Here is a 22,639-nt window from a genome sequence, read left to right as displayed (position 1 = left end):
CTCGCTGTCGTCTAGGGGAAGCAGCCTTCGGCCCCACCAAACTGGGTAATCAAGTTTGTGTGGATGCTGTGTGATGTGCCCCACCCCACCAAATAACAGACAATACACCATATGAGATTAAATGATTACACTTTAAAGATCTTACTGGAACTATAATTAATATAGATAAAATATAAAAAGAAAGTAAAAGGCGCCATACTTATCAAAGTTCAATCTCTTTGTGCACAACAGTTGGAGCTCTAGTAACGGTCCTCTTTCCTCCATTCGATCCCTTCTGACCACCTTGACCTGCCGCCTGGGACCAACCACGGTGGTCAACCAGACACTCTACACGAGTCTGTCTTTGTTTCCTCTCCTCACCGAAGACCCTGGATCTCGGACTCCGGCGCGGGGTCCGCCCTGTCGGCCAGCTCACAGCGTTGTGTCCACTCTTTCTATCCCAATTGGTTAGCAACTGAATACAACTTTCTCTAAAACCCAAACAAGCTGCTAGCAAGAGAACTTTCTCAGCAGTTAACATAACAAAGAAGCCATTTTGATTAGCCTATGCAGTTACATAAAAGAAGAAACTGTTGACATAACTTATGGCCAGATCTTCTAATTACATGTTGATTGGTATTTAAAATGGTTTGAAATATTAATTTATTTAGTTTGAATGTGAAAGGGCTGAATCACCCCATCAAAAGGAACTAAGTGTTTGCTTATATTAAAAAATTAAAAGCACCCATTATTTTCTTACAAGAAACGCACATACGCAGCTCTGATAGCTTACATTTTTTAACTTGGTGGAAGGGTATGCAATTCTGTTCTTTGTTTAATGCAAAATCACTTGGAGTTTCGATTTTTGTAGATAATACAGTTTCTTTTGTTCAGCATAAAGTTGTTTCGGACCCTAATGGTAGATTTGCTATTGTATCAGGGAGTTTAGACGGTAAATTGATTGTTTTTGCTAACGTATATGCCCCAACATAGATGATCCAGGATTTTTTGAACGTCTATTTTCATTTTTGCCAGATTTGGGTACTTACTCCCTTGTGATGGGAGGAGATTTTAATTGCTGGTTAGATCCAGTATTAGATCGCTCATCTGTCAAACCAGCCACACTTAATAAATCAGCTTTGTTTATCCAGTCCTTTCTAACTAAATGTGGTATAGTTCATGCCTGGCGTTTTCTTGATCCGACGGACAGGGAGTATTCATTTTTCTGCCGTGTTCATCGTTCTTATACCAGGATTGATTATTTTTTTATTGATAGTCAAATGATTCCATGAGTCCGATTGATCGAATATAAAGAGATTGCTATTTCTGACCACTCTCCTGTATTTCTATCTTTAAATCTTCCTGGTCCTATTTCTATGAGTAGATTTTGGCGATTTAATTTAACTCTGTTATCCGATGAAGACTTTTAAAAATTTATGGAGAATTAAATTACTCTTTTTTGAAGAAGATACATTGGAAGAGACGTCTAGTCTTATTACAGGTTTCCCCCGCTATCCGAAGGTAAAGTGTTCCTATGAAACGGTTCGTAAGCCGAAATATCCTAAAGTGAAGAAGCAATTACCATTTATTTATATGGGAAAATTTTGTGAGCGTTCGCAGACCCAAAAATAACCTACCAAATCATGCCAAATAACACATAAAACCTAAAATAACAGTAACATACAGTAAAAGCAGGAAGGACATGATAAATACACAGCCTATATAAAGTAGAAATACTTCTCTATAACTGCACAGATCTCCGTAGCGAAAATCTCACGCAAGCGCTGTTGGCATAAACGCGCTCTCCAGTAACCTTTAAACTATGAAGCTGCCAAATCTACCAAATAACACGTAAAAATACACAGCCTATATAAAGTAGAAATAATGTATGTACAGTGTAATATCACTTACCGGAATTGGGAAAACAGCGCTGAGTACACTGGTGATGGTGTGTTAGACTGAGTCGTCGCAGGCTGGGTGGGGCAGTGGCCCCCACCCTCCAGGCCGCCGACCGGATACATTGCCGCGAAGAATGCAGCGGTAGCCGGGAGGCACCCAGCATATCTTTAAGAAAAAAGCCGAAATAAACATGCTAATTAATTAGGTGCTACCCGGCACGTGATTAATTAACATGTTTATTTCGGCTTTTTCTTAAAGATGTGCTGTGTGCCTCCTGGCTACTGCTGCATTCTCCACGAATCGGTACAGTACCTGTCCGGGGCCCGGGTGTTGGGGTGGTGGGACACGGGGGTGTCATCTCATGGTCCATCAGGGCAGGCAGCTCATTTTCTCCTATTTCTGCCCGCCTCAATGTCGAAGGTCGGGGTTCATTGTCTGCTGTGGCTGCTGTGGAAGCTTGCACATTTTTCTATCGTACGGTTGTTCGTAAGCACTCCTGCAAATATCCCCTAAACCTACGTACCCTTTCAAAATTAAAGTCATACTTTATCATTGCAGCGAAAATCTCACGCAGTTGCTTCACTTTCTGCATTCAGTTTCGATTGCTATCCTTTCCTCTTCCAATTGCATCAGCTCTTCATCTATGAGTTCTTGGTCATGGGATGCGAAAACCTCTTCAACATCATCTTTGTCAACTTCCACAAGCCAAACTCACTTTGTCCTTGCTTCGTTCACCACGAACGAAACGCTTAATTATGTTTAGTTTTATGCTAAGTGTAACACCCTTACGAGCTCTTTCAGGCTTTTCCGACACCTTAGAACTTATCTTGCTAACGGCTGCTCAATGCAACGTGTTTAAGCAATGCCATTCTGAACCCGGGGCAGAGCGGCTGCTCAGGGCGCGTGCTGATTTTTTGCGCGCTGATTTTTTATCACGCGCTGCCTTTCTTCGTAACAGTGAAAACACCTTCTGAAAGTGAAAACAGGGTACTAATGTAGGTCTTTCGTAACGGTGAGGTTTTGTAAAGTGAACGTTCGAAAATCGGGGGACATCTGTATATGGGATATTTTTAAAGCATACATCCAGGGTCAAATTATTTCTTATACTGCAAACATCATTAAAAAAGCTAACAAAGAGAGAAATGAACTAGCCAATCAGTTAAAACAACTGGACCATGAATATGCTTTAGTATCTGATCCTGAAACATATAAGAGACGTATTGAAACTAAAACTAAATATGATTTTCTTTTAACGTATCCATTTGAAAGCCAACTTTTAAAAGATAGAAGTCAATTTTATATTCAAGGAAATAAAACTAGTAAACTACTGGCTAATCTGTTAAAGCCATTTACAGCCATGCGGCAAATTAAAGAAATATGTAAAATTAATAGGGACATGACAACTGACCACCTTGAAATTAATTACACTTTTAGGGAACTTTATTCTAAATTGTATAGTTCTGACTCTGTTAATGATAATATTGCAATGAATAATTTTTTAGAACAATGAAATATTCCTATTCTTTCGATAGACGATCGTAGACAATTGGATCAACCCATTTCCTAAGAGGAAATTGCTCAGGCTATTCGAGAATTGCATTCTGGGAAATCCCTAGGACCAGATGGATTCTCTGGAGAGTCTTATAAGGTTTTTTCCTCCTTGCTTATACCACACTTATGTTCTACCCTTACAGATTCCTTTAAGGTAGGAAGACTACTGCAGTCTTTTTATGAAGCTTCCATTTTGCTCATTCTCAAAAAGAGTAAGAATCCTACTGAATGTTCTTCATATAGACCTATCTCTTTACTCAATTTTGATACTAAAATTTTATCTAAAGTGTTGGCTCGCAGACTTGAAAATATTATATCTTCTATAGTTTCAGATGATCAGACAGGATTTATTAAAAATTGATGTTCCCATATTAATATATGGCGTTTGTTAAATGTTATGTACTCTCCATCTAAGGAAATATTGGAACGTGTGGTATCTTTGGATGTGGAGAAGGCTTTTGACAGAGTTGAATAGAACTTTCTATTTACATCCTTAGAAAAATGTAATTTTGGACCTAATTTTATTCATTGGATTAAATTACTTTATTTGTGTCCCTCCACTCCAATAATTTTCAGAATTCTAAACTCTTAAAACTCCAACGTGGAACTAGACAAGGTTGCCCTTTGAGCCCTCTGCTTTTTGATTTGGTATTAAAACTCTTAGCAATTGCTTTTCGGGAGTCTAAAGAGATTACTGGTATTTTAAGGAGAGGTACTATTCATAAAGTGTCGTTTTATGCTGATGACTTACTGCTTTTTATATCTAACGTTACAACCTCCTTACTATTTGTGTTCCATTTACTGACTAATTTTTGTCAGTTCTCAGGATATAAATTAAATTTACAGAAGAGTGAATTGCTTTCTTTAAATAATTTAATACCAACTGATATTAACCTTCCTTTTAAAGTTTTAAGAAAACAACTTACGTATTTAGGAGTAACAATTACTAAGAATTATAAAGATTTATTTAAGGAAAGTGTTTTAAGTTTATTGAATTATGTTAAAAAACACTTTCTAATTGGTCGCCTCTCTCTTTATCACTGATTGGCCGAGTCAATTCTATTAAAATGAATATCTTACCTATATTTATATACCTTTATCAAGCTGTGCCTGTTTTTATTCCTAAATCTTTTTTTGACTCTTTGGATTCAATTCTTTCTTCCTATATATGGAAGAATAAAAAACCTTGTATAAATAAAGCTCACCTTCAAAAAACCAAATAGAATGGAGGATTTGCCTTACCCAATTTTAGGTTATATTATTGGGCAGTTAATATACGTAATATTATGTTCTGGATATATTACATTAACCATGAGAATTGCCCTACATGGTTTCTCTGGAAGTCAACTCTGTTATAAAATTTTCCATTATTTCTTTACTTGGATCCTCGCTTCCTTTATCTTTAAATAAACTAAATTAACAATGTGGTGGCTAAACATACATTGAGGATTTGGTTACAGTTTAGAAAACATTTTGGTTTATTGAGATTCTCCCTCTCAAGTCCCATATTTTCTAATTGTTTTTTAAACCATCTTTAATTGACTTATCTTTTAAAGAATAGGATAGATTGGGTGTTAAACGATTTCAGGATTTGTTTGATAGAGGAAATCTCTCCTTTCGTGCAGCTTTCAGTGAAATTTAACCTTTCCAACACTCACTTTTTTCGATACTTACAGATTAGAGATTTTTTAAGATCTCAATTACTTACATTTCCTACAAGTCCAGATAAGAATATAATAGATACAATTTTTAAGCTGAAACCCTTTGACAACGGTTCAATATCTTACATTTATGGTCTACTGTTGGGACTGAAAAAGGCCTCTTTAGATAAAATCAAAGGAGATTGGGAAAAGGATTTACAGATTTTCATATCTGATGAGAGCTGGAAGATTATTTTAAAATTGATTAATTCTTCATCGTTATGTGCTTATCATTCTTTATTACAATTCAAAGTGGTACATAGAGTTCATATGTCTAAAGATAAGCTTTCCCGTTTCTACGCAGATATTTCCCCTTACTGTGATAGATGTACTATTAGTGTGGAGTGGCCACACCAATTCATATGTTTTGGACATGACCGAACCTTGAAAAATTCTGGAAAGATGTATTTCAAACTTTTTCTGCACTTTTCGATGTCAGCTATAAGCCCAATCCTTTGACTGCCTTGTTTGGTATTGTTGAGGATAGTACTACAAAATTGAAGCCATCTAATTTGCGAGTATTGGCCTTTATGTGTCTTATGGCCAGGAGGGCGATCTTGCTCAAGTGGAAGGAGGCCGCCCCGCCCACTCACGTTCAATGGCTATCTGACATTATGTTGTGCCTTGATCTCGAGAAGATTCGATTTCTGATTCTAAACATGATTTTCTAATGTTATGGGCACCCTTTCTGAACTATTTTCACAATCTTTGAACTGTTATTAAAGTATGGGTCTGAGCCATTATTATTATAAGATCACACGGTAAGGTATTCTTCTTTTTGCTTCTTTTTTTTTAACCAACCAGCTCATTTTGGTAGTGGGGGTTGATTTTTTTGAAATAAAATACAATTATTTTATTCTATTTCATTTCATAATTCAATCTTTTTTTATACATGATTGATATGGAATATGGGATACTGTGATCATATTACTGTGATTTAAATGTAATGTAATTCATATTATTTACTTGTATCCTTATGCATTTTGTATTTGTACTCATGTAATTTATATAATATCAATAAAAATATTGAAAGGGAATAAGCCTTGCATGGGGTACCTTATCAACTGCCTTGCTGAAATCCATATACACTACATCTACTGCTCTACCTTCATCAATGTGTTTAGTCACATCTTCAGAAAATTCAATCAAGCTCGTAAGGCACGACCTGCCTCTGACAAAGCCATGCTGACTATTCCCAATCATATTATGCCTCTCCAAATGTTCATAAATCCTGTTTCTCAGGATCTTCTCCATCAACTTACCAACCACTGAAGTAAGACTCACTGGTCTTAATTTCCTGGGCTATCTCTACTCCCTTTCTTGAATAATGGAACAACATCTGCAATCCTTCAATCCTCTGGAACCTCTCCTGTCCCCATTGATGATGCAGAGATCATCGCCAGAGGCTCAGCAATCTCCTCCTTCTCCTCCCACAGTAGCCTGGGAAACATCTCATCTGGTCCCTATAACTTATCCAACTTGATGCTTTCCAAAAGCTCCAGCACATCTCTTTCTTAATATCTACATGCTCAAGCTTTTCAGTGTGCTGTAAGTCATCCCTACAATCGCCAAGATCCTTTTCTGTAAGGAATACTGAAGCGAAGTATTCATTAAGTACCTCTGCTATCTCCTTCGGTTCCATACACACTTTTCCATTGTCACACTTGATAGGTCCTATTCCCTCATATCTTATCCTCTTGCTCTTCACATACTTGTAGAATGCCTGGAGGTTTTCCTTAATCCAGTCCGCCAAGTCCTTCTCATGGCCTCTTCTGGCTAATTTCATTCTTAAACTCCTTCCTACTAGCCTTATAATCTTCTAGATCTCTATCATTACCTAGTTTTCTGAAACTTTTGTAAGCTTTTCTTTTTTCTTGACTAGATTTACAGCAGCCATGGTTCCTGTACCCTACCATCCTTTCCCTGTTTCATTGGAACATACCTATGCAGAACTCCACGCAAATATTCCCTGAATATTTGCCACATTTCTTCCGTACGTTTCCCTGAGAACATCTGTTCCCAATTTATGCTTCCAAGTTCCTGACTGATAGCCTCATATTTCCCCTGACTTCAATTAAACACTTTCCTAACTTGTCTGTTCCTATCCTTCTCCAATGCTATGGTAAAGGAGATAGAGATAGAGTTGTGATCACTATCTCCAAAACGCTCTCCCACTGAGAGACCTGACACCTGACCAGGTTCATTTCCCAATACCAGATCAAGTACAGCCTCTCCTCTTGTAGGCTTATCTGCATATTATGTCAAGAAACATTCCTGAACACACCTACCAAGCTCCATCCCATCTAAGCCCCTTGCTCTAGGGAGATGCCAATCAATATTTGGGAAATTAAAATCTCCCCCCACGACAACCCTGTTATTATTACACCTTTCCAGAATCTCACTCCCTATCTGCTCCTTGGTGTCTCTGTTACTGTTGGGTGGTCTATAAAAACACCCAGTGGAGTTATTGACCTAGAAGTAGAGGACATGTTATTTCTGAATAGCACTGACTGTGGTCTGCCGGTGAAGAAGTCAAGGATCCAGATGCAGAGGGAAGTACAGATGCCCAAGTTTTGAAGCTTATTGATTAGTACTGGGAGTATAATAGTGTTGAATGCTGACATATGATCAATAAATAGCAGCCTGAAGTAGGTATTGCTTTTGTCCAGGTAGTCCAAAGCCAAGTGGAGAGCCAGTGAGATTGCATTTACTGTACTGTGGTGGTAGGGCACAATAGGTCTAAGAGACCTATAAGGGAAGTAGTGCTTATCCAGTATTGAACCCACCATTGAATTGGGTGTTTCACCTGGATAGAATGACTACTGTACTGTATATGGGAATTACTATGACCCTCACTAAGTTTTCAGTGGACCATATACCAGTCCTTGAGGGCTTTAAGCATTTACCCACATTGTGTGGGATAGGGGTCACTTTTAAGGCTACAGTAGAATGAGCAAGCATGCTTTTCCAAGGGCTATGTGAATCATTTCACAAAATTCCACTAGTTTTCATAATAAGTCAATTCCTGGGGCTGACCCAAATGTGTTGACTTTAATTTCTAAATTTGGCTTGATGAATTTGGTCTTCTTAACTAATTGCTTCTCCTGTACCATAAATACACCAATAACTTTATTCTGTTGTAAGCGTACCTTTCGTCACAATTCACTCATGTACCCACTTAAAACATTAAACTGCTGTACAGTAACTTGTCTGTATTTTACACTAGACTAAGGCTTTGGCACAAGCAGTGTTGCTGCTCTGAATTAGTGCAGGTCAGGCTGCGCTGTGAAGTCTGCAGAGACACAGCAGGGTATTCACACGAGGTTCAGGGTGACTTGTCCTCTTTAATCATTGTAAGTTGCAGGAGCCCGTGAAGCCCTCCCCTTGTACAGGACAATTCATTATTCACTTTAGCCTGTAGGACTCTGCTGTGGGCTGACAGTCCTTGACTGTTTCTCCCTGTCCATGAGTGAGGAGCGGTGACAGCTTTAGTGTTGACAGATTTCTTTTCTATTTTGTACGTTTTAATCTTTTCATCCTTTTCTTCCTTTCATTTTTGCAGAGGGTGATTGTCCCTGGTGGCAGTGAAGCCTTCAGATGGTTCTTCTGAGGATAATTGCAGAGCTCCTCCAGACCTTATGAAACGTGAATTGTCGCACGAGCAGCGAGCTTGTTCTGCATGTGTTCCTGACGCAAGCACAAGTTCAATGCCAATGTTTCTTTACTTGTTATTGTAGTGGACGTATTTTTGAGCATTTCTGGTTTTATGTTAAAACTGTGCTGGTATTACTAGGAGTGAATTGTACAAAAAATGCAGCTTGCATTATACAATGAAGAGAAATGGACAATCATTATACTATATTGAGTATTTGTGGCCAGTACTATTGTTTATAAAAATTGTTTTAAGAGACGGGGGATTAAGCAATAACCTATAGTGCAATTGTACAGGTAATGAGCATGTTTTGTAGGGTAGTGAAGGATATGACAGCTTTGCTAAGATCAGATTCATTTTTTCCCCTGGGTTTCACAAAAGGTTTGTACTGTGCTCCAGTTCATGCTGTCAGACGCTTCTCCATGTTGACTGAAGAAGACAACAGGACCACTGTAGTGTTGGTGCACGGACCGCATAATGACCGCATAAGAAGGCATGAGGAAAGGCGTGATTCACTGGTTGCAAAGAAATCCTCTTATATTTGGTGTCAAATAGATACCGTCAATGTGGAGACATATATATTTATCTGTGTATTTTTTTCTTTATCTATTAAAGATGCACTTTGATGAGAAACCTTTGAGGAATATCCATTTTGAGCATTGTGATATAATGGAGAATTGACGTTATGAAACACAGTATATTTGTGTTTTGAGGTTGTGTCACGAGAATGCATCAAACCATTCATCTGGCCCAGTGTGTAGATTTTGTCTCCATTTATATGACAGGATATTCCTTTGGATTCTTTAATGATGAAGGAGCTTGTGTGCTTGTTTAATCACACTCTGTGATAAATTATTTAGTGAGGGCAGTTTAACAGTTATTATAGAGACCTCTCAGCTCTGAAATCTCAGGCACTGATCTAGCCCCCAATCAACGGTGAAAACTCTGGCGTTCTCTCACTCTGTACCAACAGTATGCACCCTGCACCCTAAATATGTGCTAAGTTTAAATGTTGTCAACTTGAGAAAAAAATGTTGATAATTGGACAGTAAGTTAGGAACCTCACCTAGAGCCAATTGTAGCGAAGAAAATCTTTCCACCTGTTTTGAGTAGGAGACATTCTTCAGATTTGGAAGCACAGTCCCTTTCGCGTTATATACACCTACTTGGGACAGAGTTCGACAATGGAAGCTTCATGTGCAATTAGCTCCCAAGGACCCTCAGTGCTGCCTTCAGGTGACACCACAACATCGATCACCAGAAAGTTAGCATTAAAGTCAAAAGAAGACAACTTAGATTTGCACAACACATTTCTTCTATGGAATGTTGGCAGGCAAGGTGGGGTTGGAATGGATTTGTTGCTGATCATTCAGAAGTTCACAAGGCTAATTTGCCATGCTAGTTTTATTTGTAAAAATAATGATTTAAAATTGAAATAAATGACAAGATGTATTCATTTGGAGAGCTGCCTGGTGAAACTGAATGATCAAAACACAAAATAATCCGAATTAAAAATGAACACTGACCCAGGGTTGACCCTTGAAGGATTAACTTGTCTTTTCTCTAATCAGGGTCAATGATGAGATGGGTCTGTATTTCTTGCATTTTCTGTTTTTTTTTATTTATCATCACTTTATGTCATGATGTCTGGGGTCCTTCCCAGTAACTGCCTGCAGATGCACGTTTGCAGCTGAAGTTGCATGCTATATTCATGATTTCCTGACATTTTTAAAAATAAACTGGTAGACAAAATCAATTGTTGCTAAATGTGAATGTAGCTGTTTGTTGTTGCCTGTACAGTCTGGGTCAAGATGTTTGTGCAACATTGTTTTATCGAACAAAGCCTATTTTTGTAACTGATTTTGTGAGTAGTTTTAACATGCACCCAAATAAAGTGTGGGACAGACCTGGTCACTCAGGTGCCATTTTAACTTTGTCTTTAATTGCTGGTGATAATGTCAGAAAACCTGCATTGATAGGGCACCTTCCCATCGTCTGGTATGGAAAGCATATACAATCAAACAATGTTGTTGGGAATCATGGTCTTCTTCCTATGGTAGGGAAAGGCAGCAGTCAATTTTCGCAATACCTGATTGATAATTGGATCATCTGACTCACAAAAGACTAGTATACCAGTTCAGCAAGTAATTGGAAAGTTAACTAACTTATTGCTAGAGGAATCGGATAAAAACATAGGAAGGTTATTCTTCAGTTCAAAGTTGCAAGAATTTTTTTATTATCGAAGTACTTGTATGCAGACATCCCACCTCTCCCGGAAGTTCCGTGAGTCTCCCGCATATTAATAGCAGCTCCCTGATGCCCACAAATTATATACAATATCCCGGAAATGAGAGGGAGAGCGGGAGTGGGAGCGGGCATCCTGATTGGTCTCTCTTTGTGCTAAGTAGACCTATCACTTTTCTCTGTGGGCAGGCTTTACAGTTGACCTCTGTTTCTCCATCAGTTCAGTTTCGTGTCCTGCACCGCCATGGCAAAGTGTTTCAAGAAAAGAAAATATAAAACGCACTTCACCCTAGACTATATTAAAGTGTACCCCTGCTTAATAGGGGTCAAAAATAATGACAGTGTTGCTCGCTGCACTGTTTGCATCCGTGATTTTTCTATTGCCCAGATAACTGTAAAAGACATGTTGAGGTGAGTTTAACAGGCGTCATTCGTTCAATAGCATAGCCAACGTTATTTAAACTAGCTGGCTAGCTGCTCAGGAGCTACTCTATTGATGTCCTATGTGATGAGGCCAAACTCCTTGTAGACGTGCTTAAAGTTGTAATAGAATTAAAAAACGACTTCGTGATAATATATAAGTACTATTTTGATGTCACATTTTCTGCATATACCCAGTTTACGGATTACGGATTGGTTTACAGATTAGACAAAATCACTAAACAAAGTATTACATAAGACAATATAATAAGGATACACCTTCTGCTTTTATTTCTTTTAGGGATCACAACATATTAGAGCCACATCACAGTACAAGGAAAGTCTGCAAAAGAAATAGAAAAGCTATTTGCATTGGCATTGAGATTGCCAACAAAATAGTCAACAAGGAATATATATATATGTGTGTGTGTGTGTAATGTTACGTACCCCGTAACTGGGTTGCCAAACCAGCAGAAATGGACCACTTAGTTGGAGTCTGGTTTAACAGAAACTAATAAAGTTTTATTAAAGAAATAAGTAACACAGTACTCTAATCGTAAGGCTATAAATGCAACAGGTTTGCAATGATAAAACACGCATGTACACAGAACTAGGGTAATAGGAATCAACCAAGCTCTATCGCAGTCTAGGGGTAAAATGATCAGTCTCAAGTGACGCAGAGTTCAGTTCAGCTTTGTACAGTTTGCAGTAATCACTGTTGTGCCGTTGGGGAGAGAGAATGCAAATTTTGATTCAAACACACCTTTGATGTTCTTCGCAGTTAGCTTTCGGGCGAACCCTTTTATGTCTTCTGTGGTCACCGACTGTGACCCCTCTGTTCCGGATACGACTGTTCTTCCACAGTGAACCCGGCACCCAAGCAAGGGCGGACACACATACCAGGTTCCCGCCGATCGTCCCTTTTCACCCTGTCAGTCTATGGTCGGTTTCCTCGAACCAGACCTCCAACTCTCACCAACTTGTGGGGGCACACCGCACTTCCAGGGTCTCAAAGAGGATACTAAAAGCTTTTTCAAGTATATAAAGAGTAAAAGACAGGTGAGAGTAGATATAGGACCGATAGAAAATGATACTGGAGAAATTGTAATGGGAGATGAGGAGATGGCAGAGGAACTGAACAAGTATTTTGCATCAGTCTTCACTGAGGAAGACAGCAGGATACCGGACACTCAAGGGTGTCAGAGAAGAGAAGTGTGCGCAGTCACAATTACGACAGAGAAAGTACTCAGGAAGCTGAATAGGCTAAAGGTCGATAAATCTCCTGGACCAGATGGAAAGCACCCTCGTGTTCTGAAGGAAGTAGCTGTGGAGATTGCGGAGGCATTAGCGATGATCTTTCAAAAGTCGATAGATTCTGGCATGGTTCCGGGAGACTGGAAGATTGCAAATGTCACTTCGCTATTTAAGAAGGGGGCAAGGAAGCAAAAAGGAAATGATAGACCTGTTAGCTTGATGTCGGTGGTTGGGAAGTTGTTGGAGTCGATTGTCAAGGATGAGGTTACAGAGTACCTGGTGGCATATGACAAGATAGGCAGAACTCAGCATGGATTCCTTAAAGGAAAATCCTGCCTGACAAACCTAGTACAATTTTTTGAGGAAATTACCAGTAGGCTAGACAAGGGAGATGCAGTGGATGTTAACAACAGGAATTCTGCAGATGCTGGAAATTCAAGCAACACACATCAAAGTCGCTGGTGAACGCAGCAGGCCAGGCAGCATCTGTAGGAAGAGGTGCAGTCGACGTTTCAGGCCGAGACTCTTCGTCCTGACGAAGGGTCTCGGCCTGAAACGTCAACTGCACCTCTTCCTACAGATGCTGCCTGGCCTGCTGCGTTGGGTCTCGGCCTGAAACGTCAACTGCACCTCTTCCTACAGATGCTGCCTGGCCTGCTGCGTTCACCAGCGACTTTGATGTGTGTTGCAGTGGATGTTGTATGTTTGGATTTTAAGAAGGCCTTTGACAAGGTGCCACACATGAGGCTACTTAACAAGATAAGAGCCCATGGAATTACAGGAAAGTTACATATGTGGATAGAGCGTTGGCTGATTGGCAGGAAACAGAGAGTGGGAATAAAGGGATCCTATTCTGGTTGGCTGCCGGTTACCAGTGGTGTTCCACAGGGATCAGTGTTGGGGCCGCTTCTTTTTACATTGTACATCAACGATTTGGATTATGGAATAGATGGCTTTGTGGCTAAGTTTGCTGACGATACGAAGATAGGTGGAGGGGCCGGTAGTGCTGAGGAAACGGAGAGTCTGCAGAGAGACTTGGATAGATTGGAAGAATGGGCGGAGAAGTGGCAAATGAAGTACAATGTTGGAAAGTGTATGGTTATGCACTTTGGCAGAAAAAATAAACGGGCAGACTATTATTTAAATGAGGAAAGAATTCAAAGTTCTGAGATGCAGGGGGACTTGGGAGTCCTCATACATGATTCCCTTAAAGTTAACCTCCAGGTTGAGTCAGTAGTGAAGAAGGCGAATGCAATGTTGGCATTCATTTCTAGAGGAATAGAGTATAGGAGCAGGGATGTGATGTTGAGGCTGTATAAGGCGATGGTGAGACCTCACTTGGAGTTCTGTGGGCAGCTTTGGTCTCCTTATTTAAGAAAGGATGTGCTGACGTTGGAGAGGGTACAGAGAAGATTCACTAGAATGATTCCGGGAATGAGAGGGTTAACATATGAGGAATGTTTGTCCGCTCTTGGACTGTATTCCTTGGAGTTTAGAAGAATGAGGGGAGACCTCATAGAAACATTTCGAATGTTAAAAGGCATGGACAGAGTGGATGTGGCAAAGTTGTTTCCCATGATGGGGCAGTCTAGTATGAGAGGGCATGACTTCAGGATTGAAGGGCAGCCTTTCAGAACAGAAATGCGAAGAAATGTTTTTAGTCAGAGGGTGGTGAATCTATGGAATTTGTTGCCACAGGCAGCAGTGGAGGCCAAATCATTGGGTGTATTTAAGGCAGAGATTGGTAGGTATCTGAGTAGCCAGGGCATCAAAGGTTATGGTGAGAAGGCGGGGCAGTGGGACTAAATAGGATAAAATGGATCAGCTCATAATAAAATGGCAGAGCAGACTCGATGGGCCGAATGGCCTACTTCTGCTCCTTTGTGCTATGGTCTTATGGTCTCGTTATCTCGTGATCTCGTGGTGTGTGTCGTGCCTTAGCGAACCTGTTCTTTTTATCCCCCTGCTGGGGTATTGCCTGTCCATTAAACTTCAAACAGTTCAGGTTCAAAGCAACCGGTCTGTCAATATTCTGAAATGTGTTTCTTTCTCGTTAATCTCTCTCCTCTCTCTTATTAGCATTTTGAATGTTTCTCCATTGTCTCACTTATCTCTGTTATCAGCATCAATCTTCTGATAACTTGGTTTGTTGTCACAGTAAATAGTTTCAATATGTGTCAAATAAATTATGTTCTTTCATAATCAAATGGCCCATATACATGCGCCCTTGGAGGTCAACTGGGGGTGGGGGGGTGGGATATGGGGTTGCAGGGGGTGGGGGTGCTACCTGTCTGAAATGGTGGTGCTATCTCCCTGAAATGAGTTTTTGCAGGGTGGGATGTCTGTTATGTGTCACCATATACAACCCTGAAATTCATTTTCCTGCAGGCATACTCAGCAAGTGTATAGAATGGTAACTATAACAGGATCAACGAAAGATCATCCAGTGTAGAAGACAACAAACTGTGCAAATGCAAATGTAAATAAATAGCAATATATGATGAGAACTTGAGATAAAAAGTCTTTAGTGAGATCGTTGGTTGAAGGAATTTTCAATGATGGGGCAAATGAGTGTATTTATCCTCTTTTATTAAAAAGCCTGATGGTTGAGGGGTAGTAACTGTTCTTGAACCTGGTGGTGCGAGTCCTGAGGCTCCTGTACCTTCTATCTGATGACAGCAGCGAGAAGAAACCACAACCTGGGTGGTGAGGATCTCTGATTATGGATGCTGTTTTCCTATGACAGCATTTTAAGTAGATGTGCTCAATAGTTGTATAGCATATCGGTAAGGCCACATCAGAGAAGGCTAATGAACCTAGTTTTTGAAAAAAATGCAGAGAAGTTGAACAGACTGAAGTTTTATCCAAAGGATTCAGAAGTATAAGAGAGCATACAGTGCCTTGTAAAAATATTCAGCCCCTAGCCCTTTGTTCACAAAAATAAGTATTACAGCAGGGATTTTGATCAATTTAACTGATAATTTTAATTTATAAATCAAATGCTTTTTTTCACAGTGGAGCTCAAAAGAAGGGACAATTGTAAAGTATGAAAAAGAAAAAATCCTAAAACTGAAATAAGACCATAAGATATCAGAGCAGAATTAGGCCATTTGGCCCATCGAGTCTGCTCCGCCATTTCATCATGGCTGATCCAATTTTCCTCTCAGCCCCAATCTCCTGCCTTCTCCCCGTATCTCTCCATGCCCTGACCAATCAAGAATCTTTCAACTTTTGCCTTAAATATACATAAAAACTTGACCACCACAGTGCTTGTGCAAGGAATTCCACAGATTCACTACTCTGGTTACAGATATTCCTCCTCAACTCTGTTCTGAAAGGAAGACCCTCTATTCTGAGGCTGTGTCCTTTGGTCTTAGACTTTCACACCATAGCAAACATCCTCTCCACATCCACTCTATCATAATGGCCTTTCACCATTTGATAGGTTTCAATGAGGTCACCCCTCATTCGTCTGAATTGCAGTGAATTCAGAACCATCAAACGCTCTTCATACGACAAGCCATTTAATCCTGGAACCATTTTCGTGAACCTGCTTTGAACCCTTTCTGATTGTCAGGAGAAGGAATGGGATGGTAAGTAAGTAGTTAGTGCAGAGCACCCCTGTGGCCATTCACCTCAATAATAAATATACTATCTTAGATACTGTTGTGGGGTGTGCCACAGAGACCAGTGACTGGCACTGAGCATGGGCCCATGTGTAAAAAGGAAAGAGGGGGAAGAGGGGAGCGGTAGTGATAGGGGACTCAATTGAGGAGCAGACAGGAGATTCTGTGGGCATGAACGGGACACCCAGATGGTATGTTGCCTCCCAGATGCCAGGGTTTCAGATTGTGTCCATAGCATTTTGGAGGGCAAGGGAGAACAGCCAGATGTCTTGGTACATACTGGTACCAATGACATAGAAAGGAAAGGCAAAGAGGTCCTGAAGGAAGAATTTAGAAAGCTAGGCCAAAAGCTGAGAAGCAGCTCCATGATCGTCCTTATAGAGAAACGGCAGCAAAGAAACTGAAGATATTAGAAGGCCTGCTACTTCTATATGATGGTCAAGAATTGAATGATAATGTTTGCTTTATTGGAGTTCAAAATAATTGCAACATTCTTGGTAACGAATACTGTGTAAAACAGGTAAGGAGATATCTAGCACCCATTTCCAATGCTGGTTTTCTACCAAGGTCCCTTCATTAAATGAGTTCCAGTGTATTTCCAACTGAAACTGATCAACAGGTGGGGTGGTGGGGAGGATGAATGGGGGAGGGCAATTCAATGCTAATCATTAAAGACAAGTTCTTACATGTTAAGTGTATTGGAATGAGCCAGTCCATCTTTTCTATATTCCAGTCCTATTCTCTATACCTAGTTTTTCAACCTTGGTGTAGCACTGATTAGTCTTAACCAAGGTTGCTGATAATATTTAATTCATGAAATGTTGTTGGATTTTAAATTCTCTATAAAGGTTGGCATGGTTGTCCTACATTCACTTCTAATGCCCACTCCTTGCATGGTAGATCTCCTGCAAGATGATGGCGTGCTCGGATGCAGTGGCCACTTCGGGTCCAATCAAAGCTCTATTTGTTCATCACAAGTCACTGGCGAAAGACATCAAGTACTGCAGGACTATCCCGTCAGCAAGTTGCTAAATAGCTGGATTGATTGCGTACCATTGCTGTGATGTCACCTGGACTTGTGGTGGATTGTTGGATGGTGCACAGTCCAAAAAAGGTGTGAGTGTTTGTCTTGGATGTTTTTATTATGATCCCAAAACCTTGTTGGACAATGGTAACTTAGAACAGTGGTTCATTGGCAAGACCAGTGGCTGGGGAGCTGTGTTGTTACAGTTGTGAAGAGGACGAGGGGTTCACTCATGAGAGGAGAGACTGAGGTAGTGTGGGTGTGCTAGTATCTGTTCTGGTTTGCAGAGGATGAGGTAGTGTGGGTGTGCTAGTATCTGTTCTGGTTTGGAGAGAACAAGGGGGTCACTCGGGAGGAGAGACTGAGGTAGTGTGGGTGTGCTAGTAGCTGTTTTGGTTTGGCGGTTGGCCCTCCCGTCATTGCTGCTGTCTAGTGTTTGCTCAGTGCTGCTCTCTGGTGCTCATGCGGTGGACGAACAAGCTGGACACTCGGGGACTTGGGCTATATTTTTTTTCTTTGCAACTATGTTTTTTCTGACATCCTAAACATATGTACTACTTGTGCTATGTGCTTTGTGCTGTTGGAAATGTGTTTTGCAACTTGGCCCCAAAGGACCGCTGTTTTGTTTGGTGGTATTCATTATTCAATGATAATTAAACTTGACCTTCAATTTAACAGTTTTCATTGTCTTTCTAGGTGGGATTGCCTGCAAGTTAATCCACCCTTACTTTTGGATTATAGGCAAAGCCTATGTGGGAAGTTTTCCACACCATGATCTCTGGAGCGCCTTTATCTTCATCTGCTTGCTGGATAACATCTGCAGATGCAGGGTGATCTCACATGAACCATGTTCTTCAGCACAGTTATTCCTTCCTGATGAGAGTGGGACAAACAGTCCATGAGCAGGGTGGGTGGGAACCTTCATAATGTTGCTGTTGCTTTTTTGGCACCTTTCCTTGTATATAACCCTTTATGGCAGTTAGGTTGGTGCTGGTGATATGTTTGGCAGTATTGCCTACCTGTTGTAGAGCCTTCCTGTCTGCCAAAGTGTAGTTTCCACACCATGCAGTAAAACAACACGTGAGAATGCTCTCTTCTTCAGCTCTGCAGAATGATGTATGCATGTGCATAATCCAACTCTTCAGCCTCCTCTGAAAGAAGAGGCATTGGTGAGCTTTCCTTACAGTGTAGGTTGTGCAAGATGTGCACTCCCAGGAGTTTGCCAGTGGTGCTGCCAGTAAAAAGCTGTGTGAGCGGTCTTTGCCTTGTTGACATTGGGAAAGATGTTATTTGTCTGAGACCAGACCTCAAGCTCTTCCACATCCTTTCTGTTGGCCGTTTCATCATTGTTGATGATAAGCCCTACCACTGTCGTATTATTGGTCAACTTGACAATATGGTCACTGGGGTGTTTGTCCATACAGTCATATGTGAGCGGAGTATACAGCCCTGACGGGGGTGGGGGGGGCACCCGTGTGCAGGATAATGGGAACAGAGAATGGCTGCACATCCTGACATCTTTCCCAATGTCAACAAGACAAAGACCACTCGCACAGCTTTTTACTGGCAGCACCGCAGCGGAAACTGCAAGCAGTTTCAAACTCCTGGGAGTGCATATCTCAATGGTATATTTAGACCGAGGAGTAGGAGTTTGTTCATCAAGCTCTGTGGGTCAGTAGTGTTGAATGCCAAACTGAAATCCAGAAACAGCATTCTGACATAAGCGTCCTTGTTTCCTAGGTGTGTCAGGGCCAGGTGCGTGAGACATGCTATGGCATCTGTAAGGCGGTTTTGTCGGTAAGCATATTGGTGAGTGTCCAGTGCGGCAGGAATGGAGTTCTTGATATGTGCCATTACCAGCCGCACAAAGCCCTTCATGATGATTGGCATCAATGCCACTGGGTGGTAGTCATTTAGTTCTGAAGGTGTAGAGTTCTTTGATATAGGGATGATGATGGCTGTTTTGAAGCATGTGGGGTTAACATCTTGGATGAGTGAAGTGTTGAAGATGTCCGTGAAGATGTGAGCCGGTGTGCACACTCCTGAGTATTTGGCCTGGGATGTTGTCTGGCCCGGCTTCCTTATGGGAGTTGACTGTCTGCAGAGTCCTTCTCAAGTCTACTGCTGTTGCAGACGGTGGCTCCACACCTCAGAGGGAGGTAGCTCTTGTGGCCGATGTTGTGTTGCATGCCTTGAAGCATACATAAATGTTGCTTAGAGTGTTAGGGAGGGATGCGTCACTGGTATAAATGATGCTGTTTATCCTTGCATAGTCAGTAATGCCCTTGAATCCCAACTACATACACTCATTATTGGACTGGTGCTCCTGAATTTGTGGTGTGTAGGTGGTCAATCATTAACAACAGTGAATGTTAAAGTAAAATTTCTTATCAAATTAGGTTCGATAAATCCCCAGGGCCTGACAAGGTATTCCTACGAACCCTGTGTGAGGCAGGAGCAGAAATTACAGCAACCTTAGCAGAGTTACTTAAATCATCCTAAGTGACAGGACAGTTGGAGAATAGCTAATGCTGTTCTGCTGTTTAAGAAAGGCTCTAAGCATAAATCAGGAAATTATAGGCCGGTGAGCCCGACATTAGTAGTGGGAAAGTTATTGGAAGGTATTAAAAGGGACTGGATTTATGGGTATTTCAATAGACAGGGACTGATTAAGGATAGTCAGCATGGTTTTGTGAGTGGTAGGTCATGTCTAACTAATGCTATAGAGTTTTTGGAGGAAGCTGATGAAGACAAAGGCAATGGATGTTTGCTGCATGGACTTCAGCAAGGCATCTGACAAGGTCCCACATGAGAGGTTGGTCAAGAAGCTTCAATCGCTCGGCATTCAAGATGAGGTAGTAAATTAGATTAGATATTAGCTTTGCAGGAGAAGCCAGAGATTGGAAGTAGACGGTTGCTTCTCTGACTGGAGGCCTGCGATAAGTGGAGTGCCGTAGGGATTGGTGCTGGGTCCATAGTTGTTTGTCATCTATATCAGCGATCTGGATGATAATGTGCTGATGACACACTGGGGGTGTAGCGGACAGTGAGGAAAACTATCAGGCTTGCAGTAGGATCTGGACCAGCTAGAAAAAAGGAATAAAAAATGGCAGATGGAATTTAATGCAGACAAGTGTGAGGTGTTGCACTTTGGGAGTACAAACCAGGGCAGGTTTTACACAGTGAATGGTAGGGCACTGAGGAGTGGTGTAGAACAAAGAGATCTGGGAATGCAGGTCCATAATTCATTGCAAATGGTACAATGGATAGATAGGTTTGCAAAGAAAGCTTCTGGTACATTGGCCTTCATAAATCAAATTACTGAGTACAGAGATGGGATGTTATGTTGAAGTTTTATAAAACTTTGGCGAGGCCTAATTTGGAGAATAGTGTGCAGTTTTGGTCACTTTATTCCCTGGAACGTGGAGGATTGAGGGGAGATTTACTAGAGGTACAGAAAATCATGAGGAGTATAGATAAGGCAAGTGCAAGCAGGTTTTTTTTCCACTGAGTTGGGTGAGACCACAACTAGAGGTCATGAGTTGAAAGTTGAAATGCTTACGCAAAACATGAGGGGAAACTTCTTCACTCAAATGGTTGTGAGAGTGTAGAATGAACTGCCAATACAAGTGGTAGCTACAATTTCAACATGTAAGAGAAGTTTAGATAGTACATGGATGGTAGGGGCATGGAGGCCTGTGGTCTCAGTGCAGGTCAATGGGAGTAGGCAGTTTAAATGGCCTAGATGGGCCAAAGGACATGTTTCTGTTCTGTAGTTTTCTATGAGTCAAAATACATATACAGTATGTCACCATATACTACCTTGAGATTTGTTTACTTGTAGGCATTTATCAGAAAATAAAGAAATACAATCAAATTTATGCCAAAGACTGACAAGCACCAATTTGTTCAAAAATGTCCTTGAAAGTGTTGTGCAGAATGAACGAAATACTACACCCAACAGGGTAGACAATCAACCAATGTGCAAGACAACGTACTGTGCAAATACAAAAGAGAAATAATAATAAATAAATAAATAAATAAATAATAAATATCAAGGACATGAGATGAAGAGTCTTTGAAAGTGAATCCATAGGTTGTGGGAACAGTTGAGTGATGGGGCGACTGAAGTTGAATGAATTTATCCTCACTGGTTCAAGAGCTTGATGTTTTTTTTATTAAGTGCAATCGTGAACAATAGCCAGATCAGAAATGCTGATCAAGTCATCTGGTTCCCAAGGAGAACTCTGACAGGGCAACCAGATGGTTCACTGCTGCTCAGCAATAGAACACAAAAAAAATACATACAATTAAGAAACATTAAAAATAGTAGAAATACTGGAGTCATGATGATCATGATGAAGTTTGTTGGAGAGAGACATTTATACACATGCTGACCTCCATAATTCAAAGAGATTGAAGGATAAGGTTGCAGGGTGACAAAACGTGGCAGGAGCACTTGGAACTAAAAACTGATCCCTACCGGAGAAAACAGCACCTGTTCTTTCCGCACTGTTCTCCAGCAGTTTAAGGACCAAGTCCAGCCGGAACATAACTCACAAGCGCTCTTGAAAGTCAGGTATTAACCTTACCTACCAACAACCAAGCATTGAGGGGCAATAACTGTTCCTGGACCTGTGGTGTGAGTCCTGAAGCTCCTATACCTTCTTCCTGATTGGAACAGTAGGAAGAAAGCATGACCTAGGTGGTGGGTGTCTCTGAAGATGGATGCTGCTTTCCTTTGACAGCACTCTGTTCAGATGTACTCAATGGAGGGGAGCAGTTTACCCGTGATGGATTGGGTCATGTCCGCTACTTTTTATAGGATTTTCCATTCATAGGTATTAGTGTTTCCATACCAAGCCTTGATGCAACCAGTCAGTATGCTCTCCACCATACATCTTTAGAAGTTTGTCAAAGTTTTAGATGTCATGCTGAATCTTTATAAACTCCGAAGGAAGTCAGGTTCCACTTTGCTTTCTTTGTAATTGCACTCACGTGTTGGGCCCAGGACAGGTCTTCTGCAATTATAGCACTGAGGAATTTAAAGTTGCTGACCGTCTCTGCCTCTGATCCCCCGATAATCACTGGTTCATGGACCCCTTCCTGAAGTCAATAATCAACTCTGACATCGAGTGAGAGGTTGTTGTTGTGACACTGCTCAGCCAGATTTTCAATCTCACTCCTATATGCTGATTCGTCACCACCGTGGATTCAGCCAACAACAGTGGTGTTGTCAGCAAACTTAAATATGGCATTGGCGTTGTGCTTAGCCTCACAGTCATAAGTT

At 40.9% G+C, this 22,639-nt stretch overlaps 1 protein-coding gene across 4 annotated transcripts in view; it reads left to right on the top strand.

The window, feature by feature from the left end:
• The window catches only part of cxxc4 (CXXC finger 4), a 224,352-nt gene that overhangs the window by 125,153 nt on the left and 76,560 nt on the right, over positions 1–22,639 (top strand). For 2 of the 4 annotated variants that reach the window (XM_072281138.1, XM_072281137.1), the window contains one exon: positions 8,692–10,712. The exons of 1 other annotated variant lie outside the window; for it this stretch is intronic. In XM_072281138.1, the coding sequence (XP_072137239.1) occupies positions 8,692–8,739 (48 nt within the window). In that variant the 3' untranslated portion in view covers positions 8,740–10,712. Of the gene's footprint in view, positions 1–8,691; positions 10,713–22,639 lie in introns of those variants that run through there. One more of the 4 variants, XR_011889460.1, reaches the window with a different exon arrangement.

Source organism: Mobula birostris, chromosome 17 (assembly GCF_030028105.1).
Source record: "Mobula birostris isolate sMobBir1 chromosome 17, sMobBir1.hap1, whole genome shotgun sequence".
Taxonomy (NCBI): Eukaryota; Metazoa; Chordata; class Chondrichthyes; order Myliobatiformes; family Myliobatidae; genus Mobula; species Mobula birostris.
The sequence above is the reverse complement of the archived record's forward strand: the minus strand, read 5'-3'. Positions and strand labels throughout refer to the sequence as shown.